We start from the raw sequence: 20,604 nt of genomic DNA on the forward strand, positions 1-20,604 counted from the left end.
GGGCGGTGGCGGGGGGGGGGGGGGAGGTCAATCCTGTGTGTTGAGCATCTGAACCCTGGTGGTCAGTGTGCGTCATAGCGACCGTTCAACCATTCGACTGGCCGTTAGGTCGCTTAGGCTTTTATATATATAGATTAGTCGTCCCTTAAGATCCTTGATTTCTAAGGTCAATTCAATATTCCCCATATTTTCTTATATTCTTTACGGTTTCATTTTTTAACCAATGTATTTTGTTGTTGGCAATTTTATTCATCACTTAGAATGAGCAAAACAGTGCAATAGGGCCTGAAGAATACAAAAATGAATAAAGGTGATTTATGTCCTCAAGGAGCCTTCCAAAATAGGGAGGATAAAACTTACCAATAACCATAATAAGGTCAATAATTAGTAAGTGCTTCCGTGAAACACAGAGTTGTTCACAGGAGAAAGGGGTCATCTCTAGACAGGGGTATCTCATAAGGTCAAGAATGACTTCAAGGCTTTTGGACTGAAAAACAGAAAGAATGAATCGGCATCATCTGAGATAAGAAAAGCCATAGTTAGAACAAGATGTTGAGGAAGACCTGGAGTTCAGTTTAAGGCATGTTAGGTCTGAGATGTCAAATAGGCAGTTGGATGCACCAGTCTGGAGTGTGGAAGAGTGGATGGGGCGGAGGACATGAATTTAAGAGTCATGTGCTTATGAAAGTCTTTAAAGCCAGGAGACTAGAAGAGATCACCAGGGGAGTGATCAAAGTTTAGTTCCTTAACTTTTCACCCCCATTTCCCTCCATTACAATGAGTTTCACTTCGTCTTCTAGTGTCTCTGGTATTCATATTACCTTTGCCATTCATACCCACAGTTACTTTCTTTCATACCTTTCATCCAATCTGTCAGTAAACCACATTGACTCTGCTTTAAAAATATAGCCAGAATCTGACCACTTCTCACCAGCTCTTCCACTATCATCTTAGTCTCAGTCATCATCATCTTTCACTTGATTACTCAATTAGTCTAACTGGTCTCCCTGCTTCTACTTTTGCACCTTATCATCTAGTCTCAACATAGCAGACAACAGAATCCTTTTGACATGTAAGTCACAGCATGTCACTCTTCAGCATAAAATCCTGCTATGGCTCCCAAATCACTGAGAATTAAGGCCAAGTTCCTAACATAACCTCCCAAAGCCCTTTTGGCCTAATTTCCTATTTTTCACTTCCCTGCTCACTAGGCTCTAGCACACTGGCCTCCTTGCTATTCCCTGAACATGGCAGTCCTGCTTCCACATTACAGCCTTTACACTGTCTGATCCCTCTTCCTGGACCACTCTTCCCAGGATGTCTGCACAGCTAACCCCTTTACCTCCACCAAGACTTCACTCAAATGTCACCTTGTCAATGAGACCTACCCTGATTGTTCTATTTAAGTTTGCAAGCTCTTACCCATAATTCTGATAAATCCTGATCCCCATTCATCTGCTCTTTCTCTTTTTCCCATATCACTTTATTACCTTTATTATTTTACACAGCTGATTTATTATGCTGTTTACTGTCTCTGTCCTTGAGAGCAGGGATCTTTGAATGTATTCCAAGGTTGCAGAACAGTATTTGAATATAGCAGGAACCCAGAAGGTATATGCTTAATGAATAAATGAGTGATTCTGTCCACTTTAGCCCAGTTAATGGAAAGGCAGTAGTGCTATTAACCATTCATATGAGACGAGAGAGAAAGACCAAGTTCTTTGTTTGTTTGTCTGCCTTGTTTTTGTGTGGTGCTGGTGAATCTGACCACTTCTCACCAACTCTTCCACTATCATCTTAGTCTCAGTCACCATCATCTTTCACTTGATGGGAGGAGAAGAAGAGGGAGTTACAAAGGAAGGGATAAAAGGAGGAAACAAGTTTTACTTTAGATATATTGAGTGTGATTTGCTAATATAATCATGAAAAAATCTCTTGCAGGCAAATAGAAAGAGAGAGCTAGAGTTTAGGAGAAAGATCTGGACTAGAGATGCTGAAATGTAGGGTTGGAATTATCAGTGGAGAGGTGCGAGATAAAGATGTCCTGTGAGTGGATAAAATCATCCCAGGGAGCCTGCGGGACAAGAGGAGAAGGTAGCAAAGGTAAAAAACGCAAAGAATATCTATATGTAAAGGGCCAGAGAAGAAGAGAACTCAGAGAAGGTAGAAAATGAAAACAAAAGTCATGGAAGGTCAGTAAGCTGATGGTGTCAAATGTGGCAGAATGAGTAAGTGGTTTAAGGACAGAAAGAGGCCTCTGGTTTTGACAACAGGAGGTGACTAGTTGAAAGAGGACTTTCAGAAGCGTGGTGCGGAGAGAAGCCAATCTGTAAGGGACTGGGAGGAAGCAAGCAGTAAGAATTAGAGGCGGGTTATTCTTCCGAGAAGTTTGGCAATGAAAAGAAGGAGCAATGAGATAGAAGTGCTGGGGGAAATAAGATAAAAGGCGGTGCTGCTTTTAGCTCTTAGGGAATGGAGAAAGGGGAGGCCACCACAATAATATGCCTGTGGGACAAAAGGAAAGGAGTAAGTGGTGGAGACATTAACAATACAAGAGTCATAAAACTTTACAAAGCTAAACCTTATTTATTTAGCTGTCATCACCTCCTACCCCACTCCCCAAATATTTCGAGGTGAAGCAACAACACAGAGAGACCAAGACAATGCCAAGGTTGAGTCCTCGGCAGCAACCTGTGAGTGAAGGTGGGGGGAAAACAGATTCAGGAGATGGAAGGGTAGCTTAGGAAGTATGGGACAGAATAAGTAAAGATATGGAGATAATCTAAGGAAGGGGATTGTAAGGTAGCTTTGAATTTTCTTAGTAAAGTACTCACGTAAATGTGAGAAGATCCTGAAACAAGTAAAAGAGATTTAGCACAAAATAGCTTCAAAGGACTATTGAAGGAAAATCTGACTGTAGTAAAAGTAGGTTTCTTAACCCCATGTTCTCCTTATACCTTCTATAATATGGATTCTTTGATATGTTTTTAAGGACCTTGCACGATTACTCAAAACTCTCTTTTTCTCTCTCTTAAAAACATCTTCTGGCAGAGATGGGCACATCACTAGTATGAATATGCTATTTCTGCTCTATAGTAGTCCTCTCCTAAAATGAGAAGATACCAAATATGATCACCATCAAGCTGCTTATTTTGAAATGCACACATTTCATTCTAAAACACATAATGAAAGGGAATTCTTTTAGTGCAAAATTCAGGAAACATCACATCTGCAGCAAAACAGCATAAAATTCTGCACACTCTAAGTGAAGCATCCATTTCCTACAGATCCTTTAATAAAATAAATAGGCAAAGCTTCCTTTATTGGAGGGGGTAATGTTTTCTCCAGAGGAAAGGCAGAGTCTAATTTCAGCCATGTGATGAGAGAGAGTAACACTCAAAGCCAACATATTCCAGATACTTGTTCCTTTCTTCCTCTTTTTTTTTTTTTCCCCTCAAGAGGCACACACAAGACAAGTTACAATGCTCTCATTTTTTCTGTGCTGAACACATACTGTCTTTAAGGGTGTGATACCCTTAATCTGAAGGACCAATATGATTACATCTAAATGTGGCTCCAAAACAGCTTTTTAATTGTGACCTAGTTAAAAGCTCAGGCTTTGGAGTGTCATAGATGTGGTTCAAATCGTGTTTCCATCAGCTGAGTTATCTTAGATAACTTACTCTACCCAGCTGAGATTCTGTAGAATACCTAAAGAAGTGGGAATAATAATAGTACCAACCTTACAAGATTGCTGTGAGGTTTAAACAAAATAATGCTTCTAAAGTGCCTGGTAATGAGGAAGTATTCAATGAGTGTTTGTTTTCATTTGACGATTAACTACTCCCCAAACCTGACCAGAGCTATATTTTCCTTTCCCTAACCCTTTAAACATCTGTTTTCCAATTTCTACTGGTTGAAATCTTTAAAAGACCTGTCCAAATGTGCCCTCCTGCATGAAACCTTATAACATGCCCTTGTCTAGAAATAATCTTTCTCCTCTGAACAATCTTTGTGCTCACTTAAATAGCACTTACTAATTATTGACCTCTACTATGATTATCAGTAAGTTTTACCCTATTTTGGAAGGCCCCTTGAGAACATAAATCACCTCTATTCATTGTTATATTCTTCAGGTCTTACCACAATGCTTTGTACATTCTAAATGATGAATAACATCATAAGCAATAAAACTCATAGCCCACCTGGTATGGCTCAGTGGTTGAGTATCGACCCAGGAACTAAGAGGTCATCAGATCAATTCCTGGTCAGGGCACATGCCCGTGTTGCAGGCTTGATCCCCAGTAGGGGGCGTGTAGGAGACAGCCAATAGATCTCTCATCAATGTTTCTATCTCTCTCCCTCTCCCTTCCTGTCTCTCTAAAATCAATAAAAACACATTTAAAAAAATAAAACTCATAGAGTAAAAAATAAAACCATAAAAAATCTGGGAAAAGAAGGGAAGATCAATGAATTGATCTTAAGAGAATACCAATTTGAATAAAAGCAAGAGAAAGAGTAAAAAGTTTATTTCTTAAAAATTAAACATCTATTTCAAAAACAAAGTATTACAAGTAGAAATAAAAGGTAAACTAGAAAAAAATTCAGCCCATATAACAAACCACTTCAACATTTAATAGGTGATCCCTACATGTAAGTCTTTGTAAACAACAAAAATAGTAAAACGAGAGAGAGATACTTTTTTTAAATGACTAACTTAGGTTACAAAATATCATCTCAATTTTCTATAACGTGAATGTAAGAGAGAAGACTATATATAAAAAAATAAAAAGACTTAATGGCTTTAGATGTTGGTGTGTTTCTGAGAGTGACATTATAGGTAGGATGGCATTAAAGTCATTTATGTTCTTATTGGCTTTCTGTTATAACTAAAATTGAAACCTACTGCAATAGAACTGACCCTCACAACACTGAAGGCAAACCAATGACCTAATATCCCTAGTGGCCTTTTGTTCTCTAGGAAGATACTTATGTAACACTATAGGAAGTATGAATTACCTATGTTGAGAGATGTCTACACTAAGTATACCTGAAAGCCAGAAATAACTACCATAGTTCCAAAGTGGATAACGAGGATGGTAAGCTTAATTAGATAAATTACCAGTTTTGTCTCCGTGTAGAAGAAATTTCTCATGAAACAGGGTACAAGTACCCTGCTTCTGAGAGACAAGGCTACTCCCAAAGGAAGCATAGAAAGGGGTGAAGTCACTGGTAGGGCTTTCATGCTCCACAAGCAGAAACTGGCTCATGTGAAAATTGGCAGAAAAGTCCTGTCTGACTGGAGAAATGAAAGATTTCTCAGGCTTGAACATAGCTGGTGGCATTATAAATCAGTATGTTACTTGGCAATGTATAGCAAGAGTCACATAAACTTTCAAACCCTTTGGCAGAGTTATTTCACTTCTAGGAATCCACCATAAACATCACTACTAGTACTACTATTACTAAATTACAGTTCAATCACACGATTTAGCCTTTAAAAAAAGAAATATTCAGAAACAAAAAATTGTGCTTATATCAGAAAGAAAATAGAAAAAACCATCTTCAGAAACAACAAACCCTAAAAATACAATTACTATAATGCAGTGGTTCTCAACCTTCTGGCCCTTTAAATACAGTTCCTCATGTGACCCAACCATAAAATTATTTTCGTTGCTACTTTATAACTGTAATGTTGCTACTGTTATGAATCGTAATGTAAATATCTGATATGCAGGATGGTCTTAGGCGACCCCTGTGAAAGGTCGTTCGACCGCCAAAGGGGTCGCAACCCACAGGTTGAGACCGCTGTTATAATGTGAGACCACAAATTTTTTTATATTAATAAAACCAGAACATGTGCTGAAAGATTCAGAGCATGACAAGGATGTCCACTCTCACCATTCCTATTCAACACAGTACTGATGGTGGTGACCATTGCAATAGGCAGGAAAAAGAAATAAAAAGCCTGATGATTAAAAATAAAAAGAAGTAAAGATTTTATCTACTTGCTGACAACATAATTGCTTATATAGGAAAACTTAAAGAATCTACAAACATCTACTAGAACTAGTAAATGAATTTAGCAAGGATGCAGGATACAAAGTTACTATAAAGATTGTCTTTTTACTATTAGCAGCAAAATTTAAAAATTCCATTTACAATAGTGTTGAAAAATATAAATACATTTAATAAATTATATGCAAGACCTGCTACTGGAAACTAAAAAACATTGTGGAGAGAAATGAAAGACCTAAATAAATAGAAACACATAATAAACTCAGGGTAAAAAGACTTAATATTAGGATAATATCAACTATCCCTAAATTCACCTATAGACTCAATGAATCATAATCATAATCCCACCAGATTTTTTTTGTTTTGTTTTTTAATGAACATTGACAATCTCATTCTAAAATTTATAGTAAAACACAAATAACCTAGAATATTCGGAGTAATATTTAACAAGAACAAAGTTAATGTAGAGGGCCCCCTGCCAGGGAAGACACATGGGCATGCTTCTTAAAATATTTTCAGCTGAACCCAAGGTGACTGGCAGAGCCGAGCCTTGGTTACACATCTAACCAAAATGGTGATGTGTTCTCAGCACTGACTCTTATCTTTGCAGCCCAGGTGCTGGGGAGTGGGTTTTTGAGATGTAGATCCAGCCAAGCACCAGAAATGAATAGGACTCTCCTCCCTCTGACTGGCCCCGCCCTGTGGGAGGGGCCCTGAGGTGGAGCCGAGCTGCTTGTCCTGCCCACCAGATGGCCCCACCCAGAACTGATGTAACTTCCTGGTATTTGGGTATAAATTAAACATGTGATTCCGGTGCTGGGCCCCCTGTCTGTCCCTCCACCAGAGGGCAGAAGCCCACCCAGACCCAGCTTTTTCTATTTCTGTGTCTTGTCTCTTTCATTTCTTTCTCAATCCCAAGCGCCTCTACTCAAAGAACCGGTTCGCTCTCTTTCGGCACTGGTCGCGGGAAGAGAGAACGTACCCCCATAAGTTAAATGACTTACACTATCTGACTTGAAAACTTACCTTAAAGTTACAGTAATCAAGATAGTGTGTTATTGAGAAACAGATCAATGAAACAGAACAGAGAGCCAGAAACAGGCCCACCCACTCAAGACAGTCATTTGATTTTCAACAAAGTCACCAAAGCAATGGGTAAGGCAAGTTTTGTTGTTGCTGTTTTTCAACGATGGTGCTGGAATAACAATGTTCATAATGAAGAAAGAAAATGAGCCTTGACCCCTACTTCAAGCAGACACAAAATGTAATTTCAGATGATCTAAATGTAAAAGCTAAAACCATCAAGCTTTTAGAGGAAAATACTAAATACATTCATGACCTGAGGTAGGCAAAGGTTTCTTACACTAGACTTAGAAAGCAGTAACAACTATTTAAAAATTGCTAAATAAAACATCATCAAAATTAAAACAAAACTTCTGCTCATAAAAAGATACCAACAAGAAAATAAAAAGGTAAGCCCGAAACTAGGACAAAATGTGAAGCACACATTCGACTGATTCCAAAAATATTTTTAAAACTCCCACAACTCAATAATACAAAGACGCCCTGACCGGTTTGGCTCAGTGGATAGAGCGTCGGCCTGCGGACTCAGGGGTCCAGGGTTCGATTCCGGTCAAGGGCATGTGCCTCGGTTGCGGGCGCATCCCCATTGGGGGATGTGCAGGAGGCGGCTGATCGATGTTTCTCTCTCATTGATGTTTCTGGCTCTCTGTCCCTCTCCCTTCCTCTCTGTAAAAAATCAATAAAATATATATTAAAAATAATAATAATAATACAAAGAAAAACAACTCAATTGGAAAATGGCTAAATGATATGAACAGATAGTTCACAAAGGAAGATATACAAATGGCTAACAAGTACATGAGAAAGTGTTCAATGTCATCTGAGAATTGCAAATCAAACCCACCAAGAAATACTACTACACACACACCAGGATGGCTAAAATTAAAAAGACTAACATCAAGTGATGGCCAAACTACCAAGTAACCAGAACTCTAAGAATTACTGGTGGGGGTGTGAAATGGTACAACTACATTGCAGTAAAGTCTGGAAGTTAAAGAAAACGAAACATTCATCTACCTTATGACCCGGAAAATCCTGTCCTAAGTATTTTCCCAGATAAATGGAAACAAATGTCAATAACAACAGTGGAAGTGGGCAAATTTCCTTTAATAAGGGGAATAAACTGTGGCAGATTCATGGTATTGTTTATAAGAAGTTCTAGAAGAGGCAAACTAATCGCTGGCAGAGAAAAGTCAGAACATGTGGTTAGCTCTTACAGGCTGGGGCAGAGATGGTCTGGGAAGAGGTACAAGGGAACCTTCTAGGACAATGGCAATTTTTTTTTAATCTTGATAGTGGTTTGGGTTACACAGATACAACTATTTATTTGCTAAAACTCAGCTAATGTCCACTTGCAATTTAACTGTGTGAATTTTACCTCAAACACACACACACACACACATGCACAAACACTGCTAAGAATGATAGAATTCTAGTTAATAATATGCATGCTGAAGCATTAGTTAAAGTATATTGATATCTGAAACTTTCTCTTAAAATAAAGAAAAGAATAAGATGGACTGATGGACAAATAGATGGATAGATAAGTAGAAAAACAGGCATGATAAACTATAAAATCTAGGTGTGGGTATATAGGAATTCTTTGTAAAAAAATGTTTAACTTTTGTGTATGTTTAAAATTCATAATAAAATGATGGGAGAAAAACAAGTACCACTGTTCTGATGTTTGATAAAATATTATTTTTTACTGCTTTTGTTCTATTTTCTAAGTTCTCTACAATGTGTTATATAGCCTATAATTTTAAACATTTTTTTAAAGAAAGCAAACTAATTACATTTATCAAACATCAGTTATGTCAAAATAAGTTTAAAAATCTCACTTTGAAGTCAACCAAAGTTAAAATATTCACTATTTTTAAGCCCACAGTCACTTAACTCACTAAAAACAAACTATTGTTACGTAGCAAGTCACTGTTTCTGAACTAAAATTTGTTGAACTAATCGAATGTGATAGTAAAAGTGTTTTCTTTTAATGCCTTACCCCACTCCCCACCCCCATATCATTCTGTGTTAATGTATGCTCTTTAAAAGTACATCATTTCTTAGAGTCTGTAATAACCAAGCTGGGCAATATTTCTTAAGAAATCTGAGTGTTGGCTGTTTACTTTCAAAAGGGCTTTATCTTTAGATAAGCATGAGCTTTAAGCCAGGTGCTAGTCATTTGTGTCTTGTTAATTTCCAAAACAAACAGAGAGAGTGCCATGCAATTTCCATTACACACACTTCCCCATTAGTACCAGGGTTTATTGGCTTGACACTGCTCCAGGAATAATGGTTTCATTCCTCACTGAAATAAAATAATGTGCCACATAACTCAGCAATGCGGAACTTCTGAAAAATGTTGTCATGTTAAACATGGTCATATATTTAAAGTCCCCATTATACCAAAACGAAGGCCATTTGCTGTAGAGAACTTATACTGGGCATGGAGAATTCTCACATGGGCCTCAGACTTACCTCATGGCTATGTTATATGACTCCGGATGAATACAAGTTTGGTCCAAAGGATCTGGCTTCAGTACAACATTCGCTGCGGTTTTGCTCTTCTTCTTGCCCGGCTTCTCACTTGTGACCTCAACACCTGCTGGAGATGTCACGGCAACTCTCTGACTTGAGCCTGCAGATTCAGTGTGCTGACTACTGTAAGCATTTGAAACAAGGGGTGGGGGACACGGTGAGGGTTGGGTAGAAAAGAAAAGAAGCTCTCATTAAAAATGTGCTTATTTCTCTGCCATACACAAACAGCAACCAGATTCTGACCATTCACTTCACAGAAATTACCACTTATTTGTTTAAACACTGTCAAAAGGATTTTCTGTTACTTAAAACCAAAAACATTCTTAACTAATTCAGCCTGTATAACTGGCATTCTAGAAGAGAAAAGAGAATGGAGAGAAATAAATAAGAAGGAGGGAAAGGAGAAGGAAAAGATGATTTCCGAGAGCAGAGGAAAAATACAAATTCTCAAATTAAAAGAACCTACTGAGTACAAAATAGGATAAATTGAAAAAAGACTCATATTTGACACAGTGTAGAGAAGCTTTAGAATATGATTTTATAAATCAAAAGAGAAAAATAAAACAGATTTCTTCAATAGGAACTAGAATCTGACTGGTATCAAATTTCTCACTGACAAACAGCAGAAGCCAGAACACAATGGTGCAATATCTTAAGTTTTAAGAGAAAATAATTTTGAATCTAGAATCATATACCCAGCCAAACTAGCATTTATTTAAAATCATTTTCAGACATGTAAGAAATAAAGTGTAACCCACATAATATATCCTCTCTGAAAAGAATTCCAGCAAAAACAATGAGTTCAAAAAAAAAAAAGTGTTAACGTGGGCTACAAGAAACAATAAGAACAAAAACCATATAAACTTACTAAGTTAGATAATTTCTCATGAGTAACATACAAAAGGACAGTCTGAAACTAAAATCCCAGGTCATCTCACCCCAGGATGTAGAAGAAAAGTAGAAGGTTGGGAAAGACCCTAAGGTTCTGGTTTTCTTCAGAAGGACAGAGACACCAGAGGTCAGTCCAAATTAACTTCAAATACAATCCCCAGAAGAATAAAATATATTCAACATGAAATCACTAAGGGGAGATAAAAAATGAGGTGGGAAACAAGGAGAAAACTTGTTAAGTGGGAAATCCGATGAACAGCATAAAAGGAAAAGAATAAGAAAAAGCATGATGAAGAGAAAATAGAGGATGGAAAATTAAGTCCAAGCAAAGCAATAAATACAATACATTTGATTACATTAATAAATGATTGAGCAAAACCACCAAATATATGTGTTTACATGAGTTACAGAAATTAATTGCCAGTAAAATTTGAAAGTATATCAAGCATGTTCCAAAAGGCAAATATAGCAACATAGACAGCAAACAAAATAGATTTCCAAGCAAAAAATATTCAATGAGATAGAAAATTCCATTCTGAATAAAGGTATAACCTATCAGGAAAATACAACAGCCCGATCAACGTAGCTCAGTGGTTGAGCGTCGATCTATGAACCAGGAGATCACATGTCCGGGTTGTGGGCTCAATCCACAGTGTGGGGCGTGCAGGAGCAGCCAATCAATGATTCTCTCTCATCTTTGATGTTTCTATCTCTCCCTCTCCCTTCCTCTCTGAAATCAATAAAAAATATTTTTTTTAAAAAAAGATACAACAGTCATGAATCTTCAAGTACTTCATAATTAGTTGAAAAAATGGAAAGTTTTAAAACAAATGTTCACCAACCAGACACTGATTAAACTACAGCCCATCCATAAATTAAATACTATGCAGACATTATTAAAAAATGATATAAATCTATAAGTAATATTTGGAAAGAGATCCAAGATATGTTACTGAAACAAATAAAGCAAGTTTCAAGTAGTTGTATAGAATGATCTCTTCTATATGCATTTTAAAATAACACATATATATATAAGCTGATATAAATAAAATTTTATTTCTAGAAAGCATTATAAGAAACTATTTTAAAATAAGAGATTGCCCTTTACATTTTCTTCTATTTTTTACTGTATGAATTTTCTAACCAAGTGTTCAAAAAACATAAACTAAGAAACATGTGATTATTTTATCTTCTTTTTGTTTTTTTCCCATTTCTGGCTTCTAGGTTTTGTGGTCTACTTAGAAAGAACTTCCACCACTCCAATGTTCTGCATAATTTACGCATGTTTGCGTCTGGTACGTTTACAGTTTCATTTTTTCCATTTAAGTCTATGATCCAACTGAAATTTATCTGGATATGGGGTATGAGGTGGAACCACTTTACCCCACACATACCAAATTCCTGCCAGTTGTCATAAAACCATTTATTTGATAATTAATCATTTTACCCACTATTTGAAACATCACCTTTATTATAAACTAAATTCCATGTGTGTGTTGTGGATTTCAGACTCTATTCTGGTCTATGTATTTCTACAACAAAAACAAATTGTTTAGTTAGTACAGATTTACATTGTATTGTACTATCCACTGGGGCTGGTTTTCCCTTAGTCTTTTCCAAAGTAAAGATTACTTGTCCATATTACTTTTGTTATAATTTTGCCAAAGAAAAAAAAAAATAAATGAACCAGGTGGTCCCAAGGTAGAAAATACATAAAAGCTATTATTTCATAAATGATGCTAAGAAGTTTACCCAATTTCTTTGCTTTTATGTTAACAGAATTAGAAAGCAAAAATTAGCTCTTTATCAAAAGAACAGATAATTAATGCTTTGGTCAGTTTTCAGAGATAGAGGGAATGAGGAAGTCTAACCATGCTCAGACAACCGCTGCCAATATGAACTGGCCATTGTGAAGTCCTCTTTGTCACTTCACCTTGTACCAGTCTTTCCCACTTAGGATGCTCCAGGCACACTGGCCTGAGTTTCCTGAATACACCAACACTGGGCCCGCCTTGTGCACGTACTATTTACTTTTCCTTATATGGCTGGGTCCTGGCTTCTTAATTTCTTGCTTTTTAAATTTTTTTGTTGTTAATTCTCAAAGGAGGATATTTTTCCATTGCTTTTCAAAGACAGTGGGAGAGAGAGAGAGAGAGAGCACATTGATGTGAGAGAGAGACATCAACTGGTTGCCTCCCGCATGTGACCCCAACCGGGAGCAGAGAGCCAACCAAGGTATGTGCCCTTGACCAGGAATCAAACCAAGAAAGACCCTTTCATGTACAGGCCGATGCTCTAACCACTGAATACACCAGCCAGGACATGGCTCCTTAATTTTATTCAAAATTTGGCTCATATAACTTTTCAATGAATAACTCATATAAAGCAGTTGTACTGCTTCCCAAGATAATGTTGTACCTCTCTAATTTTTATAACACTTACTATAGCTGATATTGTTTTTCTAGTTTATTTATTGTCTGTCTCACATATTAAAATTTAACTCCATAAAAACAGGGAATTTGTTGATTTTTTCACTGCTGTATTCCCAGTGCCTAGCAAACATTAGACAGTCAACACATGTTGAGTGAAGAAATAAACAGACACTTGGAATTCATGCCAGTGAGTAGGATGGGTAACAGTAAGGAAGGAGGTTGATAAAAAAAATCAAAAGTGTACACGTTAGCCCGGCCGGCGTGGCTCAGTGGTTGAGCGTCAACCTATGAACCAGGAGGTCACAGGTTTAATTTCCAGTCAGGGCACATGTCTGGGTTGTGGGCTTAATCCCCTATGTGGGGCGTGCCTGAGGCGACCAATCAATGATTCTCTCTCATCATTGATATTTTTCTCTCTCTCCCTTCCTCTCTGATATCAATAAAATATATATATATTTTTAAAGTGTACACATTAATAATCACCTGCACAATTTTCGAATATAATCCTGGTTAATTCTGATGAAGCCAGCACACTGCTGAAAAGATTTTGGCCCCAGTCCTTTCACTTTCTTCAGCTGTTCTCGGTTGATGAAGGGCCCATTTTTCTCTCGCCATTCAATGATATTTTTGGCTCGGTTGGCATTGAGTCCTGCAATATGCCTAGAAAAATAAACAAAATGAGAAATAATAGTTCCAAGAGTACTGAAGGAAAAGCTCTCATCTGAAAAGACAATGATATAAAACATTTGTATCATTAAAAAATTGCAACTGATTACATATTGTCATATGTCTCTAAGTTTAATTAATAAAAAAAGGAATTAAACTGAAAGACAGAGGAAAAAAAAGAGTTGTCCAAGAGGAGGGAAGAAGAACAGAATGCAAAACAATGACAAAACTAGTAGAACCATAAAGATGCTGGTACACTGGTTAACACCCGTGCAAGAAAGAGGACTGTTCCCTGCAGTATTTCTACAGTATTCACATTCCTTATCTTTCTGAGTCAAGTTGCAGTTTTGCCTCTTCCTGTTTAGCCTACAAGATGAGGTAACAGGAGAAGTTATAATAACTACACTTGCATTTACTACACTATTTTTTTCAGCCTGTTCTCATTCATGTAAAAGACTTGAACTATAGAAAGGTGCTTATCCATGAATATCATGGTTATTATAAAAACATGAAAACTATATAATTAGGTAGTTTGCTTCATGTTAATTAAAAGATTATTATTCAAGAGAATCTTAATTCTATTATAGAATTCCATATGTGGAATTATAAATGCTTATAGCTATGGTAGAAAGGCAACACCTCAAAATGGAAGGGGTATCTTCTGCTCTATCCGTTTCAAAGGAAAAGGGTCCAGATCTTTTCCAGAGTCCAGCATTTTGTGCTGCATCAGAAGACTTGTGTAACAAATGCAAACTATGAAAAACGCAGCTCTTCCATAACCCCAGGGAAAAAAAAGACAAAGTATATAAGATGTGATTATAGTGCCATGAAGATTTGATATGTTACTTGTGGAATCAAGGTAAAAATATGGTAACCATAGCTTGAACCCTCAGAATTTATCCTTTGGTTCCTGCCAACTTTGACAGATGTATGCAAGAGACTAAACTAGTGAAAAATATCTACTCTCGTGTGGTGAGAAACAGGTCCTTTCCATGTTAACCTTATTTAAATTCTATTAGCAAAACTACTGCGCTCAATGGCAACCATATGCTCTTCGCTTTAGACTTGCAGTATTAAAAATGATAATGGGAACTGTCACAATTCTTTTCTTAAATGATGTCTTCCCTTCTGACTGATTACCTAAAGCAATGTATGAACACACAGATTTTCTATACTTGACAACTTTACACATGTGTCCCCTTGGTCTAACTGGATAGCCAGTTAAACTCAAGATTCTGTGATCTTCATCCACAGATTTCTTGTCTCACCTTAACAAAACTTCTGAACAGATGTTAATATCGACTCCCACAAAGCTGACACATTCTTCTACAACACTGTCCAGTGTTGCCTTGAGTAAAGTCTGGGATACATCGTGCTGAAAAGACAAAAATCAAGTATCAGTTGAAAATAAAATACATGAAATTCTTGGACTGTTCCATTACTTTGCCTGTACAGCTGGCTAACACACAGCATAGTAAATTTCATTTCTTTTAAACACACTGTTAGCAGAGGTAATTAAGCTGAATTTAAGGAATCTGTGTTTTCTTTCTCTCTAAATTACTCATACACTTCCCTCAAATATAACAGCACCAGCATTTATCCCTTTTCCAAAATTCTGCTAAGAGCAGTGGCTCTCAAACGTTAGCATGCCATCAAAATCACCTGCAGGGGGCTTGTTACAACACAGGTTGCTGAGCCCCACATCCAGAGATTTTGATTTAGTAGGTCTAGGGCAGCGGTTCTCAACCTGTGGGTCGCGACCCCTTTGGGGGTCGAACAACCCTTTCACAGGGGTCGCCTAAGACCATCGGGAAAACACATATATAATTACATATTGTTTTTGTGATTAATCACTATGCTTTAATTATGTTCAGTTTGTAACAATGAAAATACATCCTGCATATCAAATATTTACATTACGATTCATAACAGTAGCAAAATTACAGTTATGAAGTAGCAACAAAAATAATTTTATGGTTGGGGGTCACCACAACCTGAGGAACTGTATTAAAGGGTCGTGGCATTAGGAAGGTTGAGAACCACTGGTCTAGGGTGTAGCCTGAGAATTTGCATCTGAACAAGCTAGCTCCAGGAGCTTACTTTGCAACACACTATCATTCACTTTCTGCTTTGCAGTGTTATCTTCACTTGCATGTGTATTTCCTTAGTTCTTCTTATAACTATAATAGGAAGCAGTACTCTAATACTAAGAGTTTGACAGTAATTCAAACTCTCATGTTTCAACAAATGGAAGATAATATTGCTTATAAGAAGCACCATTATTTTATGTACCACTAAGAAAAAACTCTACTACTTAACAAAGATACAATGCTTTCCTATTCATTCCCATTTTTATTTTTTAAATATTAGAAGAGCACTGTTAGACTTATTTAGAAAGTTTTATAACCATATATCATGCATAGATAAAAAATATATAAACAATCTAAGCTGGTTAAGGTAATTCTAAAATTTCTTCACATTCAACTCTTCTGAAGCACGTCTTTACTCAGAGATATCCAAGTTTTCCACACAATATTTTCCTTTATGTTATCAAGAGCCTTGATAATGTAGCATTTCTTAAAAGAAAAATATTCTATAGTATCTGGGATTTTCTTTCAAGCTTCAGGTGTTCATTCTATAAGCTTTGATGATAGTCCCACCTTTTTAAAAAAATTTTAAAGATTTTTTTTTTTGAGAGAGGAAAACATTATGAAGTTTCTTAAATGCTTTATTGTTAGATTGTTTATTGACTAAAAGTGAATTTCAAAAGTCATGTCTCCAGGATTAACAATCAAGTTCACAGAGAAAATACAGCACTATTTGTCGTAGGGCCCACGGCAACTGTCGGACACCACTAAATGGAAGATGCATCCTGATTTCAAAGATGTGAACGTGCAAGAAAATGTGCATCTCAGAAGCGATGAAGTGCAGTATTTGAAAGTACATATTTGTTGACTAATTGAAGCCAGATTACTACAATGAATAGTTCGTAACATACTTGCTGTTATTCGTAATTCTAAAATTGAAGATCCTCCTATTGTTCCCAGATAAGAAACTGGGAGTTAGCATCCTTGTCTTTTTCCAGATATCTCAAGGAAACAAGGAGAGGCTTCACAACCTCAAACTCTCAGGAAGACAATATAGTAAACAGGGTGCCCAGGTATTGTGATTACATCATCACTTAGTAAGCGCAGAAGTTTTTGTTCTGAAGACTGAAGGGTGCAGGACTACTTTGTGTTGCAGAAATAACCTAGTTGGTAACTATCCAGGCCACAGCTAAAATACTTTATTTTAAAAAATCTAATAAGCAAACGTAATTATGAAGAAGGTCATAAAGAAAAACCCAAGACCTCACTGAGAATCTGATCATTCTTGAGCTACAGCTTTTAAGAAGCTGGATGGTCTTTTCTTTATCTAAATAGATGAGAAACAGCAAAATGAAAAGGGGACTTAAAAACAAAAGTGAGGGCAAGGGACAATGTAAAGGCAAGGACAACGACAGCAACAAGAAAAACTATCCCAGGAAAGAGACAAAACTAAACAAACAGGAAAAACGAAGAGTAATGGCTGGGAGCCAATAGGATAAAGACAAACAATTCCACATACTTCAAAGCACACGACATGCTTGAGATTCCTAAATGAGGAGCAGTCCCTGTAGCAGACAATCTTGGGTGCCTATCTCACCTCTAGCCTCTAACCCCCTTTCTCCTTCCATACAGAAGCCTGATTGTGTTTCCCGCATCCACCCCACCTCTGTGAGGCCATGTGCTTTGGGAAAGCTGGCCCCATCTCCAGCAGATGATAATGACTGGTTAAAACCAGTGGTTTTCAAATTGAGGGTTGTGACCAATTAGTGGGTCATAAAGTTAATTTGGTGGCTTGCCACCAGCATAAAAAAAAAAATCAGAAAGAAATAGAATAGACCACATAGAGCATGTTGTATATATCCTTAACATGGAAGGAACAGCACAATAAATAATGCAGTCTACTGAGGCTATTATCTGAGAGGAATACATACATGAACCAGGAACATGTGTTTTGTTCACTGATATCTCATTTGATTTTCTGGTAAATGATGGTTATTTTGATCCCTGATTGATGGAGAGGCTAAAGGGCACATTTCAGAGTTATGAAGCAAGGTATCAAAAATAAGTATGAGAAGTTTACCATCTTTGGTAAAATGCTGATTCTTTCAATCAAGTTTAGTTACAAACTTTCAGTATATTTTGTGGAATGTATTGAGCATAACATTTTTCAATTTCAATTATTAGAAATTGTAATATTATAACTGAGTTAATACAAGTTGTCCTTAAAGTAAATCAATTTAAACTTTGAAGGAAAAAAAAATGAAGTAAGCTAAACTACCAGATTTGGAAGTGTCAATAATGACAGACAAAATTGAGGGGAAAACGTTGACTCCAATCAGCAACCTTTCACTTGACTTGAGCCACATTTAAAATAAGCATGACATTAAAAATGATTTTACAAATATAAAAAGCAATAAAAATGAAAGGCCCCAGACATATTACTGATCATAATGTCCTTCTAGATGTCAATCTAAAACCTTCAAAATTAAGAACCAAATAAAAACACTTGGAACATCCATACCAGAATGACTAAAATGAAAAAAGATGAAGAATACCAAGTATTGGTAAGAATGTGAAGAAACTGGAATGCTCAAAATATCAACATGATAAATGAATTTTAGTCAGATTTGCAAGGCAGTTAAATGGAGGATTTATCTTGTATGGTAAAATACAACAACATAAAATCGAATCAGATATATTTGAAATGCATCATTATTCAATATAAATTACATTAGATAAACTGTAGAGAAATAAAAAATGAACAAATTCCCAGAAATTGTCAAAACCAACTCAAGAAGAAATAAGAAAATCTGAACAGACCTATAACAAGTAAAGAGGTTCATCAGTAATCAAAAATCTCCCAACCAAGAAAAGTATAGGATGAGAGACTTTCATTGATAAATTCTACCAAACATTTAAAGAAGAATTAACACTAATTCTTCTCAAACTCTTCCAGGAAATAAAAGGGCAGGCAACACTTCCTAACTCACTCTATGAGGCCAGTATAACCCTGATATCAAAGCCAGACAAAGATGCCAGAAACAGACACACACACACACACACACACACACACACACACACACACACACAAGACCAATATTCCTTATGAATATAGGTGCAAAAATCTTCAACAAAATACTAGTAAACCAAATCCAACAGTATATTAAAAGGATTAAACACAATGACATACATATTATGCATTTGGTATATGTGAACTCAAGAACCAGATACACCCTTTTTTCCACTAAAAAAACAATCTCTCTTGGCATTTTTAAACTTTTAATTGTGCAATAACCTCAAATTTACAAAAAACAAACAAATAACACCTTAAAGAGCTGTAAAAGTATTTCCTTATAGCCTCATTCAAATAAATACTTCAGTGTGTATTTCCAAATACCAAGCACATTGTCTTACATAACACTGTATAATAATTAAAATCAGGTAAGTTATCATTGATATATTACCTAATGCATATCCTTTACTCCAGTTTCATCAACTGTCCCAATTCTACTATATAGCATTTCCTTCCCAGTCCAGAATTCATCCATGATCACACATAGCATTTACTTATCTTGTCCTTTTATACTCTGTGCTCGGCAGCTCTCAAGAGGTTTCCCAGTGATCCCCAACTCCTGGCACTCCTGCACTTGCATAATCCTCCTGGCTCCTTGCACCTGGAATTCACTGACGATTCTTGTCTCTATCAATTATCATTAAGATTATTTTACATTCAAATGTCAAGTTGGGTGAAAAAGTAGTTTCAATCTTGACTCAATCACAATGTAAAAGAATAAGCTTAATAGTGTATTGTATGTGCTCAGTGTCCTCATGTGTTCTAGACTGGGACATTCGTGTGCAGCTTATACCTATACTTCCAATTAAATCTTTCCTAATTCTTGTAAAAACCTTGTATGTAAATATAAATAAAATAGTATTTAGTTTTATCACAGATAAAGAATAAGTATTTTCAGAAGTTTTGTTTGACTTATGTTTAATTGTATAAAGAGATATACACTTATACGGAAATATTTATGTGATACGTATAGCCATGGTATGAAATGTATTTTATTTTTATTTTATTTATTTTCTTTATTGATTAAGGTATTACATGTGTCCTTATCTCCCCCCCTCCCCATTCATGCCCTCACCCCCCTGGTGTGTGTGTCCATTGGTTATGCTTATATGCATGCATACAAGTCCTTTGGTTGATCTCTCCCCCTTACCCCCATCCTCCGCTACCTTCCCTCTGAGGTTTGATGGTCTGATCGATGCTTTTCTGTCTCTGGATCTCTTTTTGTTCATCAGTTTATGTTGTTCATTTTATTCCATATATGAGTGACATCATGTGATATTTATCTTAATCTGACTGGCTTATTTCGCTTAGCATTATGCTCTCCAGTTCCATTCATGCTGTTGCAAATGGTGGAATTTCCTTCTTTTTTACAGCAGCATAGTATTCCATTGTGTAGATGTACCACAGTTTTTTAATCCACTCATCTGCTGATGGGCACTTAGGTTGTTTCCAAATCTTAGCTATGGTGAATTGTGCTGCTATGAACCTAGGGGTCCATATATCCTTTCTGATTGCTGTTTCTAGTTTCTTGGGATATATTCCTACAAGTGGGATCACTGGGTCAAATGGGAGTTCCATTTTTAGTTTTTTGAGGAAACTCCATACGGTTCTCCACAGTGGCTGCATCAGTCTGCATTCCCACCAGCAGTGCACGAGTGTTCCCTTTTCTCCACATCCTCACCAGCACTTGTCATTTGTTGATGATAGCCATTCTGACAGGTGTGAGATGGTACCACATTATCATTTTGATTTGCATCTCTTGGATGATTAGTGACTTTGAGCATGTTTTCATATGTCTCTTGGCCTTCCTTATGTC

General features: G+C 36.5%; 1 protein-coding gene and 1 long non-coding RNA gene across 4 annotated transcripts in view; one reads left to right on the top strand and one right to left on the bottom strand.

The window, feature by feature from the left end:
* LOC106725844 overlaps nucleotides 1-10,441 on the top strand; it is a 13,832-nt gene extending 3,391 nt beyond the window's left edge. The window contains exons 2-3 of the long non-coding RNA XR_001361840.1: nucleotides 608-610; nucleotides 10,428-10,441. This is a non-coding gene — a long non-coding RNA (uncharacterized LOC106725844). The remainder of the gene's footprint in view (nucleotides 1-607; nucleotides 611-10,427) is intronic.
* The window catches only part of SRBD1 (S1 RNA binding domain 1), a 158,060-nt gene that overhangs the window by 17,714 nt on the left and 119,742 nt on the right, over nucleotides 1-20,604 (bottom strand). For 2 of the 3 annotated variants that reach the window (XM_005864776.2, XM_005864777.2), the window contains 3 exons: nucleotides 14,897-15,003; nucleotides 13,446-13,622; nucleotides 9,580-9,762 (listed from right to left, as the gene is read on the bottom strand). In XM_005864776.2, coding sequence (XP_005864838.1) covers nucleotides 9,580-9,762; nucleotides 13,446-13,622; nucleotides 14,897-15,003 — 467 coding nt within the window. The remainder of the gene's footprint in view (nucleotides 1-9,579; nucleotides 9,763-13,445; nucleotides 13,623-14,896; nucleotides 15,004-20,604) is intronic. The other variant, XM_005864778.2, reaches the window with a different exon arrangement.

Source organism: Myotis brandtii, unplaced genomic scaffold, assembly GCF_000412655.1.
Source record: "Myotis brandtii unplaced genomic scaffold, ASM41265v1 scaffold191, whole genome shotgun sequence".
In the NCBI taxonomy this organism is placed as follows: Eukaryota; Metazoa; Chordata; class Mammalia; order Chiroptera; family Vespertilionidae; genus Myotis; species Myotis brandtii.